The sequence below is a fragment of the Leopardus geoffroyi genome, chromosome C2 (assembly GCF_018350155.1).
Source record: "Leopardus geoffroyi isolate Oge1 chromosome C2, O.geoffroyi_Oge1_pat1.0, whole genome shotgun sequence".
Classification (NCBI taxonomy): domain Eukaryota; kingdom Metazoa; phylum Chordata; class Mammalia; order Carnivora; family Felidae; genus Leopardus; species Leopardus geoffroyi.
In genome coordinates, this window is record NC_059333.1 from 133017126 (window position 1) to 133038515 (window position 21390).

At 44.3% G+C, this 21390-nt stretch overlaps 2 protein-coding genes across 3 annotated transcripts in view; both read right to left on the reverse strand.

Annotated features, from left to right (window-relative positions):
• COLQ (collagen like tail subunit of asymmetric acetylcholinesterase) overlaps positions 1–4859 on the reverse strand; it is a 61745-nt gene extending 56886 nt beyond the window's left edge. The window contains exon 1 of the mRNA XM_045503701.1: positions 2931–4859. Coding sequence (XP_045359657.1) covers positions 2931–3195 — 265 coding nt within the window. The 5' untranslated portion in view covers positions 3196–4859. The remainder of the gene's footprint in view (positions 1–2930) is intronic.
• HACL1 (2-hydroxyacyl-CoA lyase 1) overlaps positions 1–21390 on the reverse strand; it is a 92426-nt gene that overhangs the window by 24433 nt on the left and 46603 nt on the right. Inside the window, exons 19-20 of one of the 2 annotated variants that reach the window (XR_006718747.1) lie at positions 10039–10222; positions 9304–9397 (exon numbers count right to left, since the gene is read on the reverse strand). The gene's annotated coding sequence lies outside the window, so the exon portion shown is untranslated. The remainder of the gene's footprint in view (positions 1–9303; positions 9398–10038; positions 10223–21390) is intronic. The other variant, XR_006718748.1, reaches the window with a different exon arrangement.

Consider the following 21390-nt stretch of genomic DNA (forward strand, 5'->3'; position numbering starts at 1 on the left):
TCTCTGCCCCTCCCCCACTCATTCTCTCTCTCAAAAATAAGCATCAAAAAAAATTAGAAATTCATCAGGAAGTGCCAGTGGATGTATGAGGTAGCTATTCCACGTTCCCACCCCTCCCTCTCACTCTGTGCCCCAGAAGCTAATTGCCATAGATTGTATCCAGAGGCTCCCCCTGCCCCCTAGCTTCGGGCTGGGTTTGGCCAATGGAAGGCACTGCCAAGAGGAGCTGGGGCACCTGGGTGGCTCAGGCAGTTAAGCATCTGACTGCAGTTCAGGTCATGATTTCACAGTTCATAGGTTCAAGCCCCGCGTCAGGCTCTGTGCTGACAGCGCAGAGCCTGGAGCCTGCTTCAGATTCTGTGTCTCCTTCTCTCTCTCTGCCCCTCCCCCCTTCCCCCTCCCCCACACACACTCTCTCTCTCTCTCTCTCTCTCTCCTTCAAAAATAAATAAAATAAAATAACAAAAAAAAGAGGTAGCTAGATTGGAGTAGAGAGAGGTTGGGGTACTTCTTCTCTATTTTCTCCCTGCTTTGGGTCCTTCTGTGGTCATAGCTCCTGTTCAATGGCCCCTCCTCCAAGGTTCCAAATCTTCTTAGGATCAATTTCCCCATTTCTTCCTCTTGCCTTTCCTTTTTCTTTTCTTTTCTTTCCTTTTTCTTTTCTTTCCTTTTCTTTTCTTTTCTTTTCTTTAATATTTATTGATTTTGGGGAGAGCGCAAGCAGGGGGGTGGGAAGGGGGCAGAGAGAAGGGGACAGATGATCCGAAGTGGGCTCTGCATTGACAGGCTGAGAGCAGACAGCCCTATGTGGGGCTTGAACTCACAAACCATGAGATCATGACCTGAGCCGAAGTTAGACACTCAACTGACTGAGCCACCCAGGTGCCCCTCTTCCTCTTGCCTTTTTAAGCAAAAGCATGGTAAAGACTTCCCGAGTTACTAATTCCTCAACTTTCCCTGTTGGCTCCCTTAACCCCACTCACACCTCTGAAAGTGGTCCCTTCGTTCAAATCTTCATCTGAACCATCTGAAGTGCTTCTTTTTCCTGTTGTTACCTTGACTGCTACAATCTATACAATGTCCTACCTAAAAGATGTCTACACTGCACCAGCAGTGTCTCTAGGGCAAGGAGTTAAAAAACAAAAAATCAGAGGTTCTTTTCTCTCTAGTTTTCAGAACCTCGTAGCCATCTGAGTCTATCTAAATTAAATGATATAAAATGAAGGCAAGCCCCAATCTACAGATGAGAAAAATTATTATTCCTCCATTCACTCACTCATTCATCAAATATTTATTGTGCACCTACCATGTGCCAAGGCCTGCTCTGACGCTGGGGAACCAATGATAACATACAAGACAGTCCCTGCCCACATGATGCTTATAGTCGAATGCCGACTGTCTCCCAGAAGTCAGAGCCCATCAGAGGCAGGGCTAGAACCAGAAGCCAGAGTTTCCTTAAGTCTGGAGCCTTCAGCAGATTCTCAAAGGACTCTATTACCTAAGTAAGGTTAAGAACCCACTGGATCAGACCGAATGAACTATCCAGCTGCCCCCCCCTTAAATAGAAGGATCATGATCCACCAGCTCCCAGAAGTGTGGTGCTCCCAACTGGAATTTGTGGGGGCATATTGTCATACAGGCGTGGTGACACAACCACCCACCTTTCCTACCCTCCCTACTCTTCACCTCCCAACAAGTTCCCCTGTCCTCTCCTTCAGCTTCTCCCATTTTCATAATTACCCTGTGCCCTTCTCCAAGCCCTTCCCTCAGGGCCCACAGATGCGGGCAGGCCTGGCAGCACAACACGTTGCTGAACTGATTTTATGAACAGAGAGGGGCTGGGGTCTGGATTCTGAGACATGTCCTCTCTGAGAGCCTGTGTTTTCAGCAAAGGCAGTGAGAATGAAATGTCTGCCTGCGTGAAAGTATTTGTGAGATTCAAGTTGGAGGGCATGACTGAAACTGCCTCTGCTGGGGGAGAGGGGGGAAGCCAGGGGCGGCTGAGGTGAATTGAGGGGGGCTATAACGGGACAGGCAGCAAAACCGGGGGGTCTGCCTGGCTCCCTCAAGCCCTCCGGAAACATTTGAGTTTCCTCAGAAAGGTTTAAATAGTCCATGCCAGTAACACAATACTTCCCCTGCTCTGGGTCAGACAGGACGAGGGCAATCTGGTGCCTGCTGCCCTCAGAGAAGTTTGGCAGGTCAGCTTAAAAAGCCCTCTTCCCCAAATCACCCAGCCCTATCTCTGACAGACACGGTCCACTCTAGGCCAGGCCAGGGGCACTCTGGAACCCTCCACATCCCCTCAGAAATCTCCTGTCTCCCACGACCTCCAGCTGCCCTATTTGGGCAGAAGTCTCACCGCGGGAAGAAGGCACAACAGGAAAGCAGCCAGGGCTGGAAAAATGGGAGACCTAGGACTGAGGCTGCAAGGGTCCCTGCCCACGGGCGAATCACTGGATTCCCCTTTTCCCTGCTGGGACAGGAAGGGAAGAGCTCAGCGGAGGCGTATTTGCTCCACGACATCCCCCTTGAGTCAAGCCCCCTTCAGAAGGGGTTGGGGATGTGTTCACAGAAACATCTGGGGCTCACTTCTCCCTTCCATGCTCTCCTCTGTGTCTCTTTTAAGCTCCCCACGATTCCCAAAGCGAAATCACGCAGCAAGTGGGGAGAAGTGGGAGAGGCAGAAACCATTTTTAAAAGGGTCTCTGGCTTTGAGCAGCTGGGTGGGGGCCACTTGGAACAAGGACAGAGCGAGCTTCTGAGACAGCTCGGGTGACAGGAAGCTGCTGGGGTGGCTGTCTCCCTCCAGCCTCCTTCCACCGAGAGCAGAAGGGGGAAAATATCAGGACACACTGCAAAATAATCTTCCACCCCCCCCCACCCTGCCCCCAACGGGTGGAAGAGAGGAAAGTGTGGTCATCATTTACCTGCTGAAATTGGGAGGACGCTGTTGATGAAAGTAGGCTGAGACACGATAAAGCGGAAGAAAAGCTGCAGATAGATTCCCAAAGTCACTGGATTCAGGACAACCATGCTGGCTGGGGTCTGGCAAGTGTCAAGTTCTCTAGGCAAGGCTGCTCGGGAAGCCCTGCTTATCTCTGCCTTTGTCTTCCTCACTGCTGTTTGCGCCTCTCTCTCCCCCCTCCCCCTCCCCCTCTCCCTCTCTCTCCTGTCTCCCTCTCCTTTCCCCATGCCTTTACCAAGAAAGAATGCCAACCATTTCCCATTAAACCTTCTCCGTACTACACAGGGTTATATTTATCTCCTGCACTGAATCAAATGCCCACATTAAAATACTATGTCAGAACTTCTGTTTTGGAGACTGAGGTGAGTGGCTACTGAAGAGGCGGTGAAAAGGCAGTTGAGTCTCAAACGTTCACTAGAAGCAGTCCTCAAAGGCAGTCAGATCCCCAATTATCCCCCAGCAGCTGCCTGCTCGGAACGGAGGTGTCCAACAGCACCACAGAATCACTGAATTTCCACAGACACAAATCCCTCTGCTGTCAGCCTGTGACACTTTTACCCGCTCGGTGACAAATGCAAAGTTGACCTTGGATTATTTTTCTTTAATCGTCCAATAAAACGGGGGAGGTGGATTTTCTCAAACAGCTTTCTCCAGGAGAAAGTGTTTGTTCTCCCTGCAGAAGCAGCACCCTTCTATCTCATCCACAGCAAAATTGAAAAGTGAAAAGTGAAAAGACAGAAAGTGAATGATTATCAAATTACACTTGGAGAAAGAGCATCAATGACTTGATCTTTGGCTGGGCAAAATCCAAGTAAAAAGTGCTGCGTCCTTAAATGAATGCCTCTTATGAGTTTATGAAGCCTGTTACAGAGATCCTTAGATTATTAAAATAATGATCTACAGAGTTGCCCAGTTGGCTTTAATGCACATAACGTACTCCCGGGGCCTCGTGGGAGTTTGTTTGGGAGTGGTTTGGGAGTTCCTGGCCTCTGGGGTGGGCGTCCTTGGGGAAGAGCACCTTTCCTCATCTCTGGGGGAGGCAGAGCCTAAGGCAAGGCTCTCCGGCTTTCGCACCAGTCTCGTCCGCCTCCCAGCTCTGCTGTGACAGCAGCCGAGTGTTTGCCATCTCTGAGCCTCAGTTTTCTCATCATAAAATGGAGGCGGTGTTCCTTTTAAAGATATGCCGGAAAGGTTAAATGAGGTAACATGGATGGATCACAGATGAGGTAAAATCTGTGTATGCAGACAGCAAAAATGAAACGCAGGGAGCTGTGGTGGACTGGGGGCGATGATGGCCACTGAAAATCCGTCCCGTCCCTGTGCGCGTGAGCCACTCTCCCCGGCAAGAGCTGGAGTCTGTTTCCTCCCCCATTCATCTGGGCTGGGCTTGTCATTGGCTTTGACTAGTACAGTGTGGCAGAAGTGACACTGTACCACTTCCAGGCTGAGGCCCTAACGGGCCCGGCAGCTCTGCCTTTGCCTTCTAGAAGCTGCCCCATAAAGCTGCCACATAGGAGAGTCTGAACCATCGGATAGCAGCAGGGAGGGGGAAGCAGCCAGCCCCTGTCTGGCCATCTCAGATGAGGCAACAGCCACGTGAGGGAAGCCAGACCACGTGGGTCACCAGATGACAATGGCAGTCACAGCTGAAGAACAGCCCAAATGAACCCAGCCCAGAATACGGATTCATGAGCATATAAAATGGCTGTTGTTTTAGAATGGTTTATTGTACGGTCATAGGTAACTGATAAGGGGCTTATAAGGAAATCTTTTGAAAGCTTGAAGAATATACTTAGGTTATATTCAAAATTAACAGGACGGGGCGCCTGGGTGGCTCAGTCAGTTAAGTCAGGTAATTTCAGCTCATGTCATGATCTCATAGTTTGTGGGTTCAAGCCCCACGTCAGGCTCTGAGCTGGTGATGCAGAGCCTGCTTGGGATTCTCTCTGCCCCTTCCCAACTTGTGCATGTGCGCTCTCTCTCTCTCTCTCTCTCTCTCTCTCTCTCTCTCAAAATAAATAAATAAACTTAAATTTTTTTTAATTTTATTTTTTATGTTTTATTTTATATTTGAGAGAGACAGAAAGAGACAGAGTGCGAGCAGGGACGGGGCAGAGAGAGGGAGACACAGAATCTGAAGCAGGCTCCAGGCTCTGAGCTGTCAGCACAGAGCCCAAAATGGGGCTTAACCTTATGAACCCTGAGATCATGACCTCAGCCGAAGTCGGACGCTTAACTGACTGAGCCACCCAGGTGACCCAAACTTAAAAATTTTTAACAGGACAGCTTCATGGTACCCCCATTTAGCTATTCCCAAACTATTTAACAGAAGGATCTGTGATTGTTGGCTAAACCCCACTAGGAAATTCTCAGGCTTGTTCTTGTTAACTTTTGAAGCCTATAGTCCGAGCAGTGGTCTTTGGAGAAGGTGCTACCTGGGAAGAAAGTAACTCTTGAGTAACCTGCTGCCAGAATCTGAACTTTCACCATCTAGCTCAGATCCCTCCTGTGAAGCAAGAGTGATTTCTTCCTTCTCTCAGCACACAGTTCTCACCACTGACTCTGCTGTTGGCACAAAGTGGGTCAATATGTCCTGCCTGCAACGCCTGCTATTGTTTTTGAGCTGCTTCTAAACCACCTTGCATTGCTATTTAACTTGTGTTAATGTCTCCAGAGATAGAGGACGGTCCCATAGCTCTGTGTACCCCAGGACAGTCCTTGCCACCTAATCCTCAACAATGTCAGTTAATTTGATCAAATCACACCACCACAGGATGAAAAGAAAAGAAAAGAAAAAAGAAAGAAAATGGCATAGTTTTATGCTCCAGCCACACTAAGCAAACTGCATTTCCCAGCACCCCTTTGTGCCTTTGCACAGACAGTAGCTGGCTGGCCCAGGCCTGATACAAGAAAGGACTTTGGTAAGTATGGGGACAAAGTGAGAGGGAATGTGGACAGCCAGCCACGCAGAATTAGAGCCTGCACAGGAGAGGCTGCATATACACATTCAGGCCACTGGGGGGCGAGTCACCTCTACCCTCTGGGGAGGCCCCAGCACAGAGGTATTTATAAGCCCCAATAGTTATGAAACAGCTCTTTGTAAATTTCCATTTCCCATGTACTGTGTATTTTATGAGTCTATTTCTTACAGGGTTACCCTAACTGACTGAGAAGTTATCTTTCTTCAAACTCTCCTGGAAGGGCTCTCAATCTTTCAGAATCTAATAACACAGGCTATTAGATTACCTAGAAGGAAATTATTTGAGATTTGTGAAAGGCTTATACCAACAAAGCCAGTCAAAGCTAGAGCTTTCTCTCACAGGCCTCGTAGGTAGGAATGTATGGTATACAGATAGGCAATCTGATGACACTCATCAACACATGACATACACATGTGTTGTTTGATTCAGAAATTCCACAGAAATACTCATTCAACTGCCCAGTGGTTGAGGTGCAAGGATGTTCATTACAGCCTCAGGTCTGAAACAGCCTAACTTTCAATGAATATGAGATTGGTTGAATAAATCATAGGACTTCTCTTCAGTGAAACATTATACAGTCATTACAAAGAAGAAAGTAGTCTTTGCAACAAATATTGCTGGAAAAATCAGCAATATTTGGGAAGAAATGGTAAGAAAAATCAGTCTTCCATATGCAGAACAAACAAAAATTATTCTTAACTCTTACTTTACCCCATACATAAAAATTATCTCAAAATGGATCATAGACTTAAGAGAGAAAATCATTAAACTTCTAGAAGAAAACACAAGAAAATCTTAGTGACCTTGGGCTAGGCAAAGATTTCTCTTCAAATTAAAATTTTTCTCTTAAATAAAAATGGCATATATTTAAGATATACAGCATGTTTTGGTACACATATATTTTGTGAAATGATTACTGCAGTCAAGACAATGAACATATCTGTCAACTCGTATAGTTACCTTTTTTCTAGTGAAAACACTTAAAAACTACTCTCTTAGAAATTTCCACTGCACCAAAACAGTATTGGTAACCGTAACCCCCGTGCTATATGTTATTATTCATCCTATATAACTGAAACTTTGTACCCTCTGACCAATGTCTCTCCATTTCCCCCATCTTCCCCAGCCCCTGGTAATCACCATTTGACCCTTGGGTTCTATGAAAAAAAGTTTTTTAAATATTAGGACATAAAATGCATGAAGCATTTAAGAAAAATGTTAAACTGGACTTGATCAAAAATTTTAAATTTCTGCTCTATGAAAACCAATGTTAAATTGAAACGACAAGCCAAAATGAGCACCTGGGTACCTGGGTGGCTCAGTCAGTTAAGCGTCTGACTTTGGCTCAGGTCATAATCTCATGGTCCATGAGTTTGAGCCCTGCATCGGGCTCTCTGCTGTCAGCACAGAGCCTGCTTCAGATCCTCTCTTCCCATGCCCCACTCATAAACGTGCTCTCTCTCCCTCTCTCAAAAATAAACAAACAATAAGGAAGAAAAGAAAAGGCAGGGCAGGGCGCCTGGGTGGCTCAGTTGACTGAATGTCTGATTTCTGCTCAGGTCATGATCTTGCAGTTCGTGGGTTTGAGCCCCACGCTGGGTTCTGTGCTGACAGCTCAGAGCCTAGAGCCTGCTTCAGATTCTTTGTCTCCCTCTCTCTCTGCCCCTCCCCTGCTTGCACTCTGTTTCTCTCTCTCTCTCTCAAAAATAAACATTAAAAAAAAAAACCTCTCTAAAAAAGAAAAGACAAGCCAAAGACTACAAGTAAATATTTGCAAAACACATATATGATAAAGGATGCATATTCAGAATATATAAAGAACTTTACAAGTCAATAATAATAAAGCAAGCCAATTAAAAGAAAAGGGCAAAAGGTGTAAATAGATACTTCACCAAAGGAGATACGTGAATGGCAAATAAGCACATGAAAAGATATTCAACATCATTAGTCATTAGAGAAATGTAAACTAAAACCTTAATGAAATGCCTCTACATACTACTAGAATGGCTAAGTTTAAAAAGACAGACATTTCCAAGTGTTAGTAAGGATGTGGAGCTGCTGAAAACTCTCACACATTGCTGCTGGGAATGCAGAATGGTGCAACCGCTTGGGAAAACAGTTTGGCAGTTTCCTTTAAAGTGAAATACGCACTTACTCTACCACACAACAATTCTACTCGTAGAAATGAAACCGTATATCCACCCAAAGACTTGTACATGAATGTTCATAACTACTTTCTTTGTAATAATGAAAAACTACAAACAACCCAAATGGCCATCTACTGGTGTAACCGGTTGTGTGCAATACAATACTACACGGCAGGAACAAGTAATAGGGATGAATCTCAAATGCATTATGCTAAAGCCAACACCACAAAAGGCTACATACTGCATAACTCCATCTACAAGGCATTCTGGAAAAGGCAACACTACCGGATGGAGAACAGATCAGTGGTGACCAAGAGTTAACGGTCGTGAGAATCAGCTACAAAGGGAACTTTTGGTGGTGATGGGGGATGTTCTTTATCTTGACTGGAGTGGTTGTTTGCCTCCTTTGTCAAGACACGTCAAACCATACTCTTAAAAAGGGTGAGTTTTATGTGAATTTTCCTGCAATAAGCTTGACTTTAAAAAAATGAGGCAAAGATAGTTTACATTTATGCATGGACATGGAAGGCTGTCCAGAGAATATTGCTAAAACTGCAAAGGTGCAGTGCATCTGACCAAACATCTGAACAAACAAGCAAATCTATTTATCAATTATGTATATGTGCAGAGAGAAAGATCTAAAATAATACACATTTCACACTTGGGGATGGAAGTATGTAGGATAAGAGATGGAGGGAAATTCCCTCTTTACTCTTATACATATTTGTATTGGAAATTTTTGCAACGAGTGTAACTTAATTTGTAACTTAAAAGATATATTTTTTTAGCAGAATCAGAGTCTTGGCAATCTTAGGAGTAAGGAAGGAAGAAAGGGGGGGGGAATAAAAGGTGTCTTTTCTCCATGTATGAGATCCAACAAGTCCCTGCCAACGTGCTGAGAGGAACAGATAGAACATTTTGATTGGTCCTGCCAGAGAACAGATCTCTGAGCATGTTCTGGCCTGGAATTAACGATGATTCAGTTATGCTAAGGCCCTGGCCACCTCCTGCTGGCAGCTGCACCAGCAGGAGAGAGATAAGACAGGGCAACTGAGAGGCCCAGGGAAAGTCCCTCCTCACAGCTCCCTGTCCTCTGACAACTCAAGCTGAAATCAGATCCAGAACCCATGGAGCCTCGAGATGCAACAGAAAGACCCAACAGAGAACCAGAAGAACTAGTAAGTCTAATTAGACGAATTAGACTCACCAAGGCCTTGAATCTGCAGTTCTAATCCCAGGGCAGGGAGCTTGCTGTCCTCACTTTCAGGGAAGAGATTTGCACTGAGTTGGCCTTGAACTACCTGGATGCAATCACAATAACAACAATAATCTTACCCAATTCAGTGTTTCTCAAACTGTGCTAGAGGTGCTCCCACTGTAAGAGATATTCCATTTTTACAAGGTAGAGGAGTTCCCATAAATTGAGAAACACTGTCTAATTTATGCTCCTCTTGGAAATTTACAATATATATAAGTATACTAAAGCCACTGGCGTGTCCTGTAGTAAAGAAACCATTTTACTTGCTCTTACCTCTCAAAGTATTTGACTCTCAAACCCATTTTTATTTAATTCTTATTTGATTCCCCCTTTTCTTCTTATCTAGGTTCTATACAACAAATACATTACTGATGTGCTAGATAAATAATTACAATGTAGGGCTTTATTTTTTTTATAAAATCTTTTTTTATCATTTTCCCCCATTTGTTGTTCATGCAGTGAACAACAGTGAGATTAGACTTGTAATTCCTATTTTACAGATAAGAAAACTAAGGCTTATGGGAGGCTCTGGTGACAGCAGCAGACATCGGGTCATTGGCAGGTAGAGTGATTACAAGCAAGACTGGACCTGAACCCTCGTGCTGGTACACTGAGCCAGAGGTCATCAGCGCTCCCAGGCCTGGACTTGTTCTCCAAAGGAACATCAATCAACCTCATCTTTACCTGGAACTGGACCTAGAAATGCTGTGAGTCCAAGAATCGTTCAGCTCTGAAGATGTGAAAGCACACTCTTGGTAGGGAGGACAGAAAATCTTTTATGGTAGGAAGTTAGGGAGGGCTGGAGACTTCAGAGGAGATCTCCCAATGGTTTACGATGACCGAGGAGTGATGGTTCTTGAACTGAAACCTGTAAGGAGGGAAAACATCCTGATTCCCAAGCAAAGCCAGTTTCCTGGTGTTTCTTATTTCAAGGACGATAGAAAGGTATGAACTCAAAAGAATAAAGCCACCAAAGAACATAACAGATCTTAGCCCCACTTTTGAAGGTCAGGCGGTGAGTTTTCCCCAGATTTCCCCTAGGGTGAACCCCAGAAAACTTAGTTGAGTTCACTTCATTCTCTTCTAGCCAGTCCAAATGCATGTTTCTAGTTAACCACTGTTTGAACTTACCATGTGTTCATTGCAAAATTTTATTTTTACGTATTTATTGGAAGAACATTACCACCCCAGTTCCCCTGCCTCCCCCTTACCTAAACCCCACTGCCTCATCACATCACATCCAGCACAACCCCACTTAGAGACAGTGGTTCTTCTTATCTTCTAGATTAGATGGAGTACAGAGGAAGGGCTGCCCTCACAATTTGATTTGGTTCAAGGTAAAGACAAAGCATCATTTTCAAATGATCTAGTCTCTGTCCAGCTGGAGGTAGCAATCATACCTTTCTATGGCATGTGGCTGTGTTGTTTGGCAAGGCCCTAGAACAGGACCATTCCTAACACATCGATAGGCAGATGCTGACCAAGGCTCTGAGGTAAAGGGTGGGAAAGGGCACTGCCTGTGCCACATATAATGATGCATCCTCCCATGGCATCGTGGGAAGGGAGATATTGGCCAAGATGAACAATAATCGGAAGCTGCTGAGGAGCCTTTTAGAATTACAGACTTTTAGGAAACAATACGCTATGACACAAAGGACATACACGGGGCCTGCAGTCCATGCTGCTTTGGGGTCCATGTAATTCCTGTAACCAGGAGGTTCTCCATCCTGTAGGCTATCATGGAACAAACTGCATAAACTGGGAGCCACAGCGTTCCATATTACTCCACTCCTTAAAGTCTTAAAGTGCTTTAAAAATACTCAGCCCACAGAGAAAGGGTGGCCTGCAAGGCCAAATATATAGCTATACAATCTTGGATAAGAACAGGTGACTTTTTTTTTTTAAGCACTAGAGAGAAAAAATTTTCCATTGAGTTATCATGGATTATGTGATTACCTGTTTCCTTATATACAGAGTTACCCAATATAACTGTGATGTTTCACAAACACATGCATGTCCCCAGGAAGTGCAGGCAAAAGGCTAAACTGGAGAAGATGGAAACAGAGAAAGAATGATTCGGGAAGGTAAGAGAGAGGTCAGAGGACTCATTCATTCATTCAACAAATATTTACCCAGTTCCTACTGTGCTCCAGGCAAAGATCTCGGAGTTGGGGATTCAGTGTGAATCAAATGTAAGAAATTTCTAGCCCCCAGGGACTTAACTTCTAGTGGGAGTCTCAAGACAGACAAGAAGCATGTATAATAAAAGGTCCATGTTATTATATTATTCATCGTAATCAAGAGTAACGGAGAGATATAATTAATCAAGAGAGCCTCATGAAGGGAAGTAAAAGGTAAGAAATTAGGAAGGTAAGAGAAAAGTTTGCCTTTAGTTCTCAAGGGGGGGTTCATGAAAGAGTCTGAGGCAATTCTGACCTTACGGGATGGAAATACCAACATCAGCCACTGTTCACTAAACATCTATTGCACTTGTACATATGTACTTGTACATTTTTTGAAAGCCTCACAGCAACTCCATGAGGTAGGTGTTACTATCTCCATGTGACACATGAAGAAACCAGGGCTGATAAAGGCAACCGAGGTAATCTGCCCAAGGCCACAGAGCTAGAACACAAAGCTGGCTGCATACCCCAAAGCATGGATTCTTTACACTGTACTATTCAGCCCCGGGCCCAGACACCACAGGGAGAGGGCAGGTGGGTGAGGGAAACTACTCTGGCCCAGGGCTTAGAGTGGGCATGAACATGGCCTTTCCAAGGCCCACCAACAGGGCCTCTTGTCCAGAGTCCTCAGAAGGAAACAGAATGGGCTGAGCCTAGGTGACAGATGCTGGCAGATTCTGACAGCCTGGAATAGCAGAAGGTCACTTCCAAATGGGAATGACTCTACAATGACTGGATGGGGGATATTTTATATGTGCTCAGTGCATTCCAGCTCCCACTCATGCTGGGAATTGCTAGCAGGGACAGTTTGCCTTGTGTTCTCCCTGGCCTGACAGTCAATTCCAGAATACCTGTTCTTCTATACTCCCACCCCTTCATGTCCAAATGCTCCCAGTTTCCTCAAGTTCAAATGTTTCCTCTCCACGAAGAGTTTGCCAGAAGGAATGTGTTCTACCCCCCAGCCCCCAGGAACTTCCCTAGCACATTCTTGGATCTTCATTCTTGGCACTTGAAGGCAGTGTGCGTGGGGTCAACAGCCACAGTTTAAGCATGGCTTTGAAGCCATTAGCCAGTTCAAATCCTGACTCTGCCACTCACTGTGGGGAAACTCTTCAGGAGTTCAATAAAGATAATATTCCTTGATGTTATCTCTATGAAGTAGAAGTGATTAACCTAGAGTTTCCTTGGGCTAGAAATACCCACGTCTCAGGATTCCGCTTTTTCCCGTCAGGACTCCTGAGGAGGGGTCTCCACGCAAGCCTTACAGCAGCCAAATGGGAACACTTTATTACTTGTAACAACCCAGACAGAGTCTGGCAAAGGCTGATTTGGAAGGTGTTGGCTAGGCCTGCAAGCCACAGAGGGTGGCCTGCTTCCTCCCCCAAAGAATTGTGATGGCCAGCCCTTCTTTGAGCTTCTGCTTTCCTTCCTCCACGCGCCACCCCCCCCCCCCCCCCCCCCCCCCCCCCCCCCCCCCCCCCCCCCCCGCCGCCACCACAGGAACAAGAATGAAGAATATGCAACAGAGGCCACACCTGGGTAAGCAGCCCCTAGGAAGCCTCCTGACCCCATGTACAGAAGGACAGGTGGTTCTCCCACAAAGCTGATCTTTAACGTGGAGTGACGCTGACCGTGGGCAAAATGGCCCAATCCATGTCCTGGGTTCTGACCAACCAGACTGATAACTCCTTTCCTTCTAAAAAACATGGAGACATAAATTTAGAAGGGGATGGCCCAGGGTGGAAGTATGGGGAGAGAGATCTCCTCTTCAACAGTATGGATTTGATATAACCTTCTAAACTGCCTTACACAATGCTGCCACATAATAGGAGCAATCTAAACTACTCAGAAATAAGAATACTTATGTGGGTATGTACATATGCAAATACGAGTATAGATCTAGTCTGTGTGTTCAACCTTATAATATGCTACTTAGCTGTATTTTATTTCTGAGTAAGTTGTTAATCACTTGAGCACAAGGCTCATGACTGCTTGATCCCTTTATTCCCCTAAGTGTCAACTCAGATACACAGCAGGACTTCAAAGTGTCAAATCGGTTAATGAAATGGTTTGGATGGTATACACAAGACAGATAAACTACACTGCAGTATATCCAAAACCTTAAGAGTAATTCACACTGGGGCATCTAGGTTGAGCATCCTACTTTGGCTCAGGTCATGATCTCATGGTTCATGAGTTCGAGCCCCACATCCAGCTGCTGTTAGCACAGAGCCCACGTTGGATCCTCTGTCCCCCTCCTTCTGCCTCTCCCTACTTGTGCTCTCTTTCTCTCTCTCTCAAAAAACATAAATAAGAAAACATTAAAAAAAAAAAGAGTGATTCATACTGGATCAAGAATTCCGTTGTGATGTTTCAGAACAGACTTTTCTATTGCCAAGGGAATCATGAGTTTGCAGCTGCAGAGGAGTCAGCTTTAAATGAAATGACACATGTAAGGCAGCTTGCACATAGGCTGGTCTTTAAATGTGAGGTTCCAGAGGTCCCTCTCTGAATTAGTGCCTTTGTGAGGGCCTTTGTGAGGGCCTTGGCCTGCCTCCCCCAGGCTCTATGATGTGCCAGACTCCTCCCATGTCAGTGATACCACCTGGCCCGCGACGAAAGAACCAGCTGAGCCCAGCTCTAGCTTCAGGAAATAAATGTCATCAACCCCTGAGAAATAGACTTCAGAGAGGAAGATGCTGACATACTGTCAATTACAGTCTGGGATTCTCCACACACTGCCTGAAAAATGCATGAACCCAGTGTATTTGTTTGCTAGGGCTGCCCTAACATAACACCACAGATTGGGTAGTTTCAGCAAACAAATGTGTTTTCTCACAGATCTTGAGGCTAGAAAATCTCACAGATCTGGACAGGAAAAAAAAAAAAAATGGGCCAAGTTTTCTCTGTTAGATGCCTAAAACTAAAAACCTATGAATGTGGAGTAAGTAGGTTTGGCATGCACCAGATTTAGCATGCTCCAGATCACCCAGAGGGTTTGTCAAAACACAGATTTCTGTTTCTGACTCAGAATGTCTTCGAAGCTGGGTGGGTGTTTACATTTCTTAGATTTCAAGGTGCTGTTGCTGCTGGTCTACTTTAAGAACCACTAGTCTAAGGTTCAGTTAGCAGAAGGAGTGTATCCACAGTGATTGAATTATTGGGGCATAATTATCCAGATGACCATTTGTTTCAATGGGGAATTCTGGACAAATTTATAACTGCCCTAGAGAATTCTACTTTGTAGCAGTGTTCTTCCGGTCTCATCTTCTATGTTCCTCCCCTCCCTTTTACCATTGTATTCACCCTAAAAGCATGTATAACCTTATTTCCAGATTACAGTTGTAACTATATTTCACTCTATTGGTGCAGAAATTCTCTGGAAGAAGCCTGTGGTTTGCAAATTCAAAGACATACTTTGAATTGAAGCCAATTTAAATATATAGCTCATTACTTTTTTTGTCTTTCATATAGACTCCAAATTTCTTCTACAATTCCCCCTTTATGTATCAGTTTGAATTGCATTTTTAAAACTCAATGGTTCTTGAATTAGGAACTCCACAAACCCAAGGCAACTGGTAAGCGGTAGCATCCAAAATGCAAATGACCTTCTAAAGTAATTTTCCATTTTTATTCCTGCCCTATTTCAGTCAGTCTGGGAGATTCTTGGAAAGAACATGTGCTAAAAGCATTTCCATTTATATTAGTAGTTGGCTCCATAAATAGCCAATTTGTTCTACTTTTCTCTGGATCATCCTCAAACCTATTAGCCTAAGCTGAGTCACACTGTCAAAGAAAGCTGACATGGTTTATATTCAAATAGATCAAACTTGTTAGTCCCGGTATACAACTATAAACACATTTAGAGAGAAAAGAAAAAGAAAACTACAATATATTCCCAGAAATCAGTAGCATTTCTACACAGTAATAATGAAATAGCAGAAAGAGAAGTTAAGAAAACTCCATTTACTTTTTTTAATCATTTTATTTAATTTTTTTTTGAGAAAGAGAGAGAGAGAGAGAGAATCCCAAGTAGGCTTTGCACTGTCAGCACATAGCCCAACATGGGGCTCAATCTCATGAACTGGGAGATCATGACTTGAGCCTAAATCAAGAGTCAGTGCTTAACTGACTGAGACACCCAGGCTCCCCACGACTCCATTTCCAATTGCACCAAAAAGAATAAAATACCTGGGAATAAACTTAACCAAAAAGGTGAAAAACGTGTACTCTGAAGACTATATACAACACTGATGAAAGAAATTGGAGATGACACAAATGGAAAGATACTCTATGCTTATAGACTGGAAGAATTAATATTTTTTAAATGGCCACACTACCCCCAGGGCAATCTACAGATTCAATGCAATCCCTCTCAAAATACCAACAGCATTTTTTCACAAAACTATAACAAACAATACTAAAATTTGTATGGTACCACCAAAGACCCTGAATAACCAAAGCAATCTGGAGAAAGAACAAAACTGGGGGTATCACAATTCCAGATTTCAAGATGTACTACAAAGCTGTAGTAATCAAAACTGTATGGTACTGGCACAAAAACAGACACACAGATCAATGGAACAGGAACATATAATCCACAATTATATGGTCAATAAGTCCATGACAAAGGAGACAAGAATACACATTGGGGGAAAAACAGTCTCGTCAACAAACGGTTCTGGGAAAACTGGACAGTTACATGCAAAAGAATGAAACTGAACTGCCTTCTAACACCATACACAAAAATGAACTCAAATGGATTAAAGACCTAAACATGAGACCTGAAACCATAAAAATTCCAGAAGAGAACACAGGCAGTCATTTCTCTGACATCTGACATCGGCCATATATACCACCATTGTTTTTGCTGGTGACCTCTCTCCAGCCATAGTGGTCTATTTGTATTTAAAATGGAGTATGGCTTGGGACACTGGGTGACTCAGTCAGTTAAGTGTCTGACTTCAGCTCAGGTCATGACCTCAAGGCTTGTGAGTTTGAGCCCCACCTTGGTCTGGCAGCTCAGAGCCTGGAGCCTGCTTTGGACTCTGTGTCCCCCTCTCTCTCTGCCCCTCACCCACTCATGCCCTCTCTCTCCTTCAAAAGTAAATAAACATTCAAAAAATAAAAATAAAATGGAGTCTGTCTTTACTTATTGTTTTATGAATATAATTGGCTTTTTAAAAATAATGAATGTAAAGTGTTTACTATGCACTGTTTACAGGAAGGATCAAGATATATTAAAAGAGCTAGTGGGAAGCAATTTTCAAAGACCCCAAAGACAAAGTCTCTGGTGAGCCCTTTTTCTCCCATGTCTGCTGGCTCTTATGAAAGCAATCTCCTGTTCTGTTTAGTTCCATATTGTCAGAAATTTGAGGAGCAGCCTCAATTGCACATGGCCAAGCATGTTGCCATGTGTTATCATTGCTGAGGAGCTAGATTTACCCCTTCCGTGGCTGTTCCTCAGAGCCTGGATTCTTCCTCTGTGCCTAAAACAGTCTCCCCTCATACTCTCTTGCAACTTGAAAAACACCATCTCACCTGCATCCTCTTTATTATCAATCTCATTGAGTCAAATCTCAGCCCAAAGTTGGTGTGGAGACCCCAGTACGTGTTCCAGGGTAGAAGTTTCATCTCATGACTTCTCAGATAAGCAACCTAGAAGCTCATATCTTGCCACACACAGGGTGAGCAAAATGAATGGCACATGGTAGGGATTCAATGGATGTCGAATTAAATAGAAGCTTTATGATCTATTTCTTTATCACTTCATCACTGCTGTTCCTCATACTCTGTCACTGTTCTTTAGGTAACACTGATTTTTTTTCCCTAAATCTTAAGCCAAGCATTTTGTGAGATCATCAAAATGGAAAATTCCAGAAATCCTCATGTCAAAATCACAGTTCCATTTGTTCTCTTTCAAATCTTTTCTCTTTGAAAATTGTCCCTTCAATGGGGCGCCTCAGTGGTTCAGTTGGTGAAGCATCCGAGTTTGGTTCAGGTCATGGTCTCACGGTTTGTGAGTTCGAGCCCCACATCGGGCTCTCTGCTGACACCTCAGAGCCTGCTTCGGTACTCTCTCTCTCAAAAATAAACATAAAAAAGTAAAGTAAAAGATTAAATTAAAAAATAAAATAAAATTGCCCCTTCAAAATAAAACCACACAATATGTGATTTTGGAAGTCACTTGATTTGCCTAAGCCTGTTTCCTTATCATAGGAATAACAATAATCACTCCTTTCAAAGGTTGCTGTAAAGATGAAATAAAATTATGTGTGTGAAAGCTCTTAAGAGCTAGCCAAACCTTATTATCATTACCTTAAACTCAGATCACAGCAATACTGATATTCAACATTAATAGCTACCTAAAACAGAACAGCCTCACTGATGGAGCTTTCTTTAAAAGGTTATACTACTCTATTTAGAGTTTAGCCATTTTCTCTTCCATATTTTTTTCTTGTTTTCCCACAGCCCTTCATTCCTTGAATCAGTGGCATTCACTTCCTCAGGAGGTAGGTGGGTAGGTCAGCCTGGTTTTGGGAATCCCGTGGCAGAAGGGGGGGGTGGGCCTGGCTCCCCATAGCGTAGACCCAGAGGAGAAGCCATATCCAACATGGCATCTGGTGGTAGCACTACAATGTCTGAGGGAGAAGTCCAGGTAGAGGGGCCTGTGAAGCCCTGGACATGCCAGGACAGTGTGGAGAATGCAGCCAGAAACTTCTCAGGGCCACAGAGGGATGTGGAAAGGACTGAGAAGATGGCAAAAGAGCCCTGTCAGTTTGCAAAAAGTGGATGCGATCAGCAGAATAGCAGGGTCTGAGGCAGATGAAGCTTCGAGATGGGAACGGCCATGAGGAAACAGGACAGCTGTGGAAGCTGACCTCCAAAGACGGCCCTCAGTGAAACCACGCCTCCTGACGGTCATGGACCTGCGCAGTCCTCTCTCACACTGAATTTGGGTTGGCCCTGGCACTCACTTTAACCAAGAGAATAATGGCACAAGTAACACAGTTCCAGGCCAAAGTCTTAAGAAAGCCTGGTAGCTTTTACTTGTGCCCTGGTGGAAGTTAGCTGCTTTGTGAAAAGCCAAGGTCTTTCTGCTTGTGCAGAGAGACCACGCGAAGGAGTGCCAAGGGCCTAGGGCTGTCCCAGACCAACCAGCTCATGGCTGTCAGGAACAAACCTGTAGTCTCACAAAGTCAGGTTTATTAGCCCACTGCAATGAAACAGACCACATCCAGAGGAACCACGGGACGACTCACCAAAGGTAGAGTTAGCATAGGATTGGAGGGAGGGATGGAGTTTAGGTGGAATATAAATGAAGCTGAGTGCTTTGTTTCTGAATTGAAGAAATCATTGTATTAAATTGAGGTCATTGAGGAAACTCAGTGTAAGGTGACATTAAAAGCCAACAATTTTCATGCAAAGCATTTGCAGAATACGTATGCATTATATGAGGAGGGATGAGAGGGCTCAAGGAGGATGAGTGGGGTGCAGACGGAGGACAAAAGATGGGGGTGCACGAGAGAGTTTCAGTATTCCAACCCAGTTACAAATTGGAACAATGGAAGTCTGCTAGGAGCCGGGCAATGGGATTATGACAATAATCCTGGCTGGCCTAGGAAGTGCCAATGGATTCAAAGCCACACATAACATTCTAATTCTTTCGATGGCTATCATTTAAAAAAATTGGGATGCCATCTTTCATAGATCATAAATTCACATACCACGAAATTCACCATTTAAGAATACACAAATAAATGATTTCAGTATTAAATCAAAGGTTCAATTGGCTCAAAGCAAAGCAGGCTCCGTGTAAAGGATGCCATGTCAGATCTGGACTGTGAAGCGGACCCCGAGGTCCTGTTTCCCGGAATGCTATAAAGTTATAACAGATGGAGAAATCTGTGTCCAGAAACTCTGCATGTGCATCGCAAATCAAGGCTGTTTGGGCATGTCACGCTTACTGATAAAAATTCCTGATAATCTATGATTTTAGAAAGCAAAGTTTCTCATGAACAAGAAAGATGGATGTTAGGGCACTTCCAGCTGCAGTGTGTCCTTGGCTAAAATATTTCCTTCTGTTAACTGTGCGTCTGACATTATCCATGTCTCTGATTCCAGCCTGGTGAATGGCTAGGCAGATGTTTACATTCATGGTCTGAGCTGATTTTTACTTTCTCAGAGTAAAGAAGGCAACTCAGGACTTCCAGGCCAATGGAGCCTCCAGCGGGCCCAGTTCCAGCTGCCATCTGATGGCCGCTGTGAGAGAGGCCCCAAGCAAGGTTAGGAGAATCAGCTGAGTCCCACCAACCTGCAAAGCTGGGAGAGAGAATAATGTCTTGCATTTAGCTGCTAAGTTTGGGAACGGTTTGTTACCCATAGGTTACGGAATCGGCCAGGCTTGAAGCAAACCTCTCCCCTGATGGCAGGGAAGACCCCCCAAAATGAGATAATCCTCAGGTAAGAAGGAAACAGGGGAGAGAAGTGAATCGAAAGTAGATGAAGCACTTAGAAGAGACTGAGTGTTACCCTCTGGTGATAGAAGTCAGAAAGCGGCTACCCCTGGGGGATGGAGGTTTGACTGGAAAGAGCATGAGGGAGCCCTCTGCATTGCTAGACATGCTATGTCTCGATCTGGGAATGGTTACCCGGATGCATACCTACTTAAGAATTCATCAAGCCGTATGCGTAAGATAAGTAGAAATGGAGCTCAGGAGCTGATTTCTATTACAGAGGAATAAAGAAAAGTCAACCAATTTCGTGAACTATATACCTGCCACAAACATACTATATAAGTGAAAATAAGAGATTACGACAGACACATGAAGGAAACAAATATTTATGTAGGAGAAAAAGTACAAATTATGAATTTAAGGAGGAACATGATTGTGAGCAGAGAACTTAAGAAGAGTATAAAATTACAAAATTGCTGGAATATTCACTCAGAATTCCTATTTTATGAATGAAATTAGAAATAGACTTTACCTCTTCAAGGTCATGTCCCTGGAATTAGAGATGGAAGGAAGCTTTGAAACCCTCTTTCACTAGTTCTCAAACTGGGCTGCACACCGGGATCACCTGGGGAGCTTTAAAAATACTGATGCCTGTGCCCCCAGAGATTCTGATGTAATTGGGTTACAGTGCAGCCTGGGATTCAAGATTTTTAAGATCCCCAGGTGGTTTCCGTGTGCTGCCAGGATTGAGACCCACTGGTCAATTTCAACCACTCTTCACAAATGAGAACAGAGGCCCAGTACTGACAAATGGCTTGCAAAGTATCCATTAATTGGCCAAAGCCAATTTTCTCTGATGTGCCTTAATAGGAGGGAGCTGTGGCATGGATAATACCAAACAGTGAATAATCTAAAAATAATTTCTATTTGGTTTGGGAAAGCAGCACGTGACTTCCCGGCCACTGACTGGTCTGCTAATTCAGTTTGGCTCAAATGAATGTGCCTTTTCCTGAGTTTACACTGACAGCCCAGGCCTGTGCTGAGGTGTGGAAGGAAGGCGGCCAAACTAAATATTGACCGTGGTCAGTTCCCCAGCTGTCCAAAGCACACAATAACTATACAGACGTGCGGACTTCTCTTTCTTACCAGAAGACTCCACAGAGGGACAAAACTAGCTTTTTCCTGACCCTTTGTTCTGTGAGCGGTGGGTGCCTGAGGCATGAAGAGGGAGTGAGGGGGAGGGGCTAACAGTTATCAAGGGGCATTTTTGTGCCAGGTTTCATGCTACCCATTCCTATAAACAGCATGTGCTCCAGACAACTCTATGAGTTAGGCATTCTATTATCCTCGTTATAGAGATGAGGAAACTGAGACTTAGGTTGTAGAAGCACCAAAGC